Below are 4319 nucleotides of genomic sequence, written 5' to 3' on the forward strand. Positions count from 1 at the left end.
ATAACGGCTTTAATATGTACCAGTGCGCACTGAGTGCATCCAATTGAATTCGCTATAATATTTGGGGAAGTGACCAGTAAGTTGAATTGATCGTGCAAAATGTCACAACAGAATCCATGCATGATGTATAACTTACTCGGATGATGACAACTTTCGTTTGCGGTCCTCAGAAGAGACATCGGCCTGCAAGGTGGCTTGATGCTGGGCATATTTTTGTATTTTGCAAACAGTTCCCTTGGACAAGTTCGCCATCACAGCGCTAGCCTGATCGCGACGATATAAGCCTATATACGCGGATGTATCAGATAACCATGAAACATATCCACCTCCTGTAAACGAAAAGAGATAGAGGGATTTATTATATCTCTTCACATATATCTTTTATGTCAATTCTAATCTCATTTATATAAAAAAGAACGTTATCATTCATTTTGTACTATTTTATATATAATTTAATACTCACCAAATGGGCTAAAGAGTTGACTTATATCCGCGTGTTTCCATTCTTTGGGGAATGTTATGTAAAATACGTGCTCTCTGCTAGGATTTGCTAAAAAAAATATATGAAAAGAAAAAGACATATTAAACGAGGTGATGTATCTCTAATCGATCAAGCCTACTTAGAACTTGATCCGTTCACTGAGATCTCAACATCTCGCAAAACGTCGCGTCGCGTAAAAGAGTCACGGTCGGTCTCGCTCCGCGTGTACTTGGCGCGAGACACTACCGTGTCTCTTGATTCTTTCTATCTCTCACTTATAAAATAATTTTATTAATATTATATAATAAAATAATAAAATTTAAAAATAACACTAATACAGTGATATTGCGATACCACTCTTTAGTGACACTATATAAATATACTTACGATCTTTTCCTACCAAGTTTACGTATGGAAAATCTTTCAGTCTTGCTATAGGAAGTCTGTATAAAGAAAAAAAAATTATAAATAAAGAGGAAAATAAATATAATTAAATAAATAAGAGTAATTATAAGCTTTATATAGGTAAAAGTGTAAGATATTACTTGATACTACTGACAAAAACATACTCACTTGTTAAGAAAAGGATTAAGCAACGGTGAATTCGGTAACACCGTAGCATTTTCGGAGTTTTGCAATATGCCTGAAATAAACAACATGTATTTATTGACGAATGTTTTAAAATAAAATTAATTATTGAACTAATTCAGTTTATCCATTGATGTATGTAATTGATTAATATATGAAATATAAATAAATATAAATGAGAAACATACATCATCTGATCTACAAAATGTTTTTCTCATATTTAAAACAATCAATTGCTTACAAAAGTGAATAACAACATTGACAAAGGTATTATCCGGCATTGTGATATTTATACCCAATATATTACTGACCAAGATAATTGGACAATGCAATGAAGCATAATCCAGTGATGTACGCGTCATATCCTGCCTCGTGTGATTTTTCTGTTGATATCGAATAACTGCGTCCCTCAACAGGCTCGATATCGGGAATGGAAAAAGGAGGCTTGCTCACAATTTCTAATAATATGTTCAAATTCGACGACGACACAAGCTCTTTAAATTGCTGCGATTGACAGATGACTTTTGTATCCAATAAACTTAAATAAAAAAAAAAAAAAAACGATAAATTTTTGCAACAGTTCTTACTTCTAGATATTATACATAGAGACTATATTATGCTGTAGCAAGTGTGTAATATTCAAAATTAAAATTCTTAATTTAATATATACAGGGTGTCCCTGCACTCATTGTCAGTGCCAAAACTGACACAGCGACTTTAGCATATAAAAATAAGTCGAAAATGTCTAATAAAAATATGTATGTCCGAATTCGAACGGTTTCGGAGTTATACAGTAGGTACTGAAGTTGCTTTTGTAAGAAAACATAAATTGAAGTAAACATTATTTAATGTTCTTTATTCTGTTTAAAGCTTTACGAAAGGTGCTAAAAAATTCCTCCACAATTCAGAACAATTATGGTAACTGACACTTAATGCTGCCGATGTTATCCGCGAAACTCCAAACGTATATTTTTCAAAAAGTTTGAAACAATTTATTAATTTGTGCTAAAAAGTGTGTTGAAGTCGACGGAGGAATTTTTTAAGCATCTTTTGTAAAGTTTTAAACAAAATAAAGAACATTAAACAACATTTATTTCAAATGTTTTTTTTTATGAAAGTAACTTCAATACCCTATAACTCCATTCAAATTCGGACATATGTTTATTAGATATTTTCGACTTGTTTTCATGTACTAAAGTCGCTGTGCCAGTTTTGGTACTGAGTGTAGACACACTCTGTATATATACGCAAATACATATACATATATGTGTAGCAATCGTGGCGGAGAGTAATCTTCACTGTTTTAGTGAGCCGAAGATCCGGGTTCAACTGCGATAAAAAATTCGTCAGTTTGACCGCCACAATCGCCACCTCTCAGATGTTGATGGCAACCCATCGAGAGTATCTTGTCACAAGAATCTCTCTGTATTTAAAGAGGTTGACTACAGAGTTAAAAAGTTTTGAGTAAAAGTTTGAAGTGATTGTAACTGTTTCCGAGACAATAAACTAATACATATAAAAATGTTTGTGCCTTACCTAGGAAACAAACCATGAATCAAAGTCTTGAAATCCGAATAGTTACTTGGCAAAGGTGTAAAAAATTGATGTATAATATGACACAGATCTAACAGCATATTATGTCCCACTATTATCTTTTCCTAAAATAAGATTAAAATATATTTAAACAATTAATAAGGGTAAACAAAAAGGGTTAACATACAAAGCAAAACAATATCTCATCTTTTTCTTATTTAAAAAAATATGAAAAAATATTGCTTATAAAGAGTTTCAAGACTATTAAAAAGATTATATTTATCATTAATTCATTATATCCACTCATCGAAGTTTTTTTATATAATTAAGAATCCATCTGTGTACTTACAGACTCTACAATCTTTTTCAGCAGGTTGCTGAGTCCTACGGCCTGTTTAATCTCCAATTTTTCCTTTTCACGTTTCTCATTTTCCCTTTCTTCCTCTTCCTCCTTGGTACCTACTCTCTGGACCAAAAGACAGTTCCAGGTATTCTCAATTTTACTTTCAACTTTCACTTTATTAGGCCACCTGACTCGCGCCTCTTGATATACCAGTCTCCTCATAAAACCATTACATCTGTCTATCGTCAACTCTTTTGCATCTGAGGCAAGAAAATTCTCTATTCTAGAACTGAAATTCATGTACCATGTATTTTCTCTTTAATATACAATTAGTCATTTTTATAATCTCCCTCACAAATCACATTTTTCTCTTAACTTTATTTTATTAGGTTAAAAGAAAGTGAGCAAAAACATAGGATTACCATATCTCTTCTATTTGAGGCTTGTCATTATCTGGTATTGGAATTATATCTTGATTGTTTTCCTCTTTGAGTTTCTGTTTTTCCTCCAGGCGTTTGACAAGCTTTTCCTCTTCGTTGGCACTGAGATACGGTATGCCATACTTGAACAGCTTGTTGAAGTCAAAGTCTTGATTTGCTAGGAACGCTATGGACGACGCCTGGCACATAAACCTGCTGTCCGGTATCTGGCGATTCAGCGGTTTGGGAAACACGTAGAAGTTATAAGAGCGCTGAGAATATCTGGAACGGACAAGCCGTTATTTCTCCCATTTCTGCAATTTCTCATCGCTATTTTCGGAAAGTGTTGATTCACGAATTAACGAATATCTCACTTGTTCGTTTGCGAGTTGTACGTGAAGACGGACAGACCAAACTGTACGAGCAGAAAGTCCATCGATCCCGCTCGTAGCTTGCCATAATACTGAGCCGGTGTGTCGAAGGGGCCTGCATCCGGACCCGAATTAAGGCCGGTAAACTCGCCGTCAATACTGAGAAAAGTAGCGTCCTTTAAGACGTTTTCCAACTCGCACAGCACGTCCTGAAAATCTACCGAGATCACGTTAAATTACGAAAAAAAAAAGCGATGAGGAAACATCGCGATGTTCTCATCAGTGAGGTTAACTTTGGTCGACGATTTATCGATAAACCAATTAATCAGCCGTACTCACTCGAGCTCGTCACTTCCATTATTTTCCTCGCGCCGTACACGCGGACCAACGCGAACGTTTTAATGCACGCGCATGATCTGATGACGTGGGACGTGGGATCGAGAGAAAGGAAGCCGAGCTGCCTAGCAGATAGCAGACATGCCCGTGTTAAGGTGGAAGCACATAAAATTGCAGGAGCCTTGAGCAGAATGCAGAAGCCATATGCGCATGCGCTATGGTATTTGTAGAGCTCTACAGATACCACA

At 35.3% G+C, this 4319-nt stretch overlaps 1 protein-coding gene across 1 annotated transcript in view; it reads right to left on the reverse strand.

Annotated features, from left to right (window-relative positions):
- Positions 1-4213, reverse strand: part of LOC112460897 (poly(A)-specific ribonuclease PARN-like) — a 7248-nt gene extending 3035 nt beyond the window's left edge. The window contains exons 1-10 of the mRNA XM_025025827.1: positions 4075-4213; positions 3739-3952; positions 3368-3646; positions 2952-3234; positions 2606-2727; positions 1381-1607; positions 1055-1124; positions 869-924; positions 464-550; positions 137-329 (exon numbers count right to left, since the gene is read on the reverse strand). Of these exons, the coding sequence (XP_024881595.1) occupies positions 137-329; positions 464-550; positions 869-924; positions 1055-1124; positions 1381-1607; positions 2606-2727; positions 2952-3234; positions 3368-3646; positions 3739-3952; positions 4075-4093 (1550 nt within the window). The 5' untranslated portion in view covers positions 4094-4213. The remainder of the gene's footprint in view (positions 1-136; positions 330-463; positions 551-868; positions 925-1054; positions 1125-1380; positions 1608-2605; positions 2728-2951; positions 3235-3367; positions 3647-3738; positions 3953-4074) is intronic.
- Positions 4214-4319: the final 106 nt, after the last annotated feature.

The sequence above is a fragment of the Temnothorax curvispinosus genome, unplaced genomic scaffold (assembly GCF_003070985.1).
Source record: "Temnothorax curvispinosus isolate PA1 unplaced genomic scaffold, ASM307098v1 QBEX01010922.1, whole genome shotgun sequence".
In the NCBI taxonomy this organism is placed as follows: domain Eukaryota; kingdom Metazoa; phylum Arthropoda; class Insecta; order Hymenoptera; family Formicidae; genus Temnothorax; species Temnothorax curvispinosus.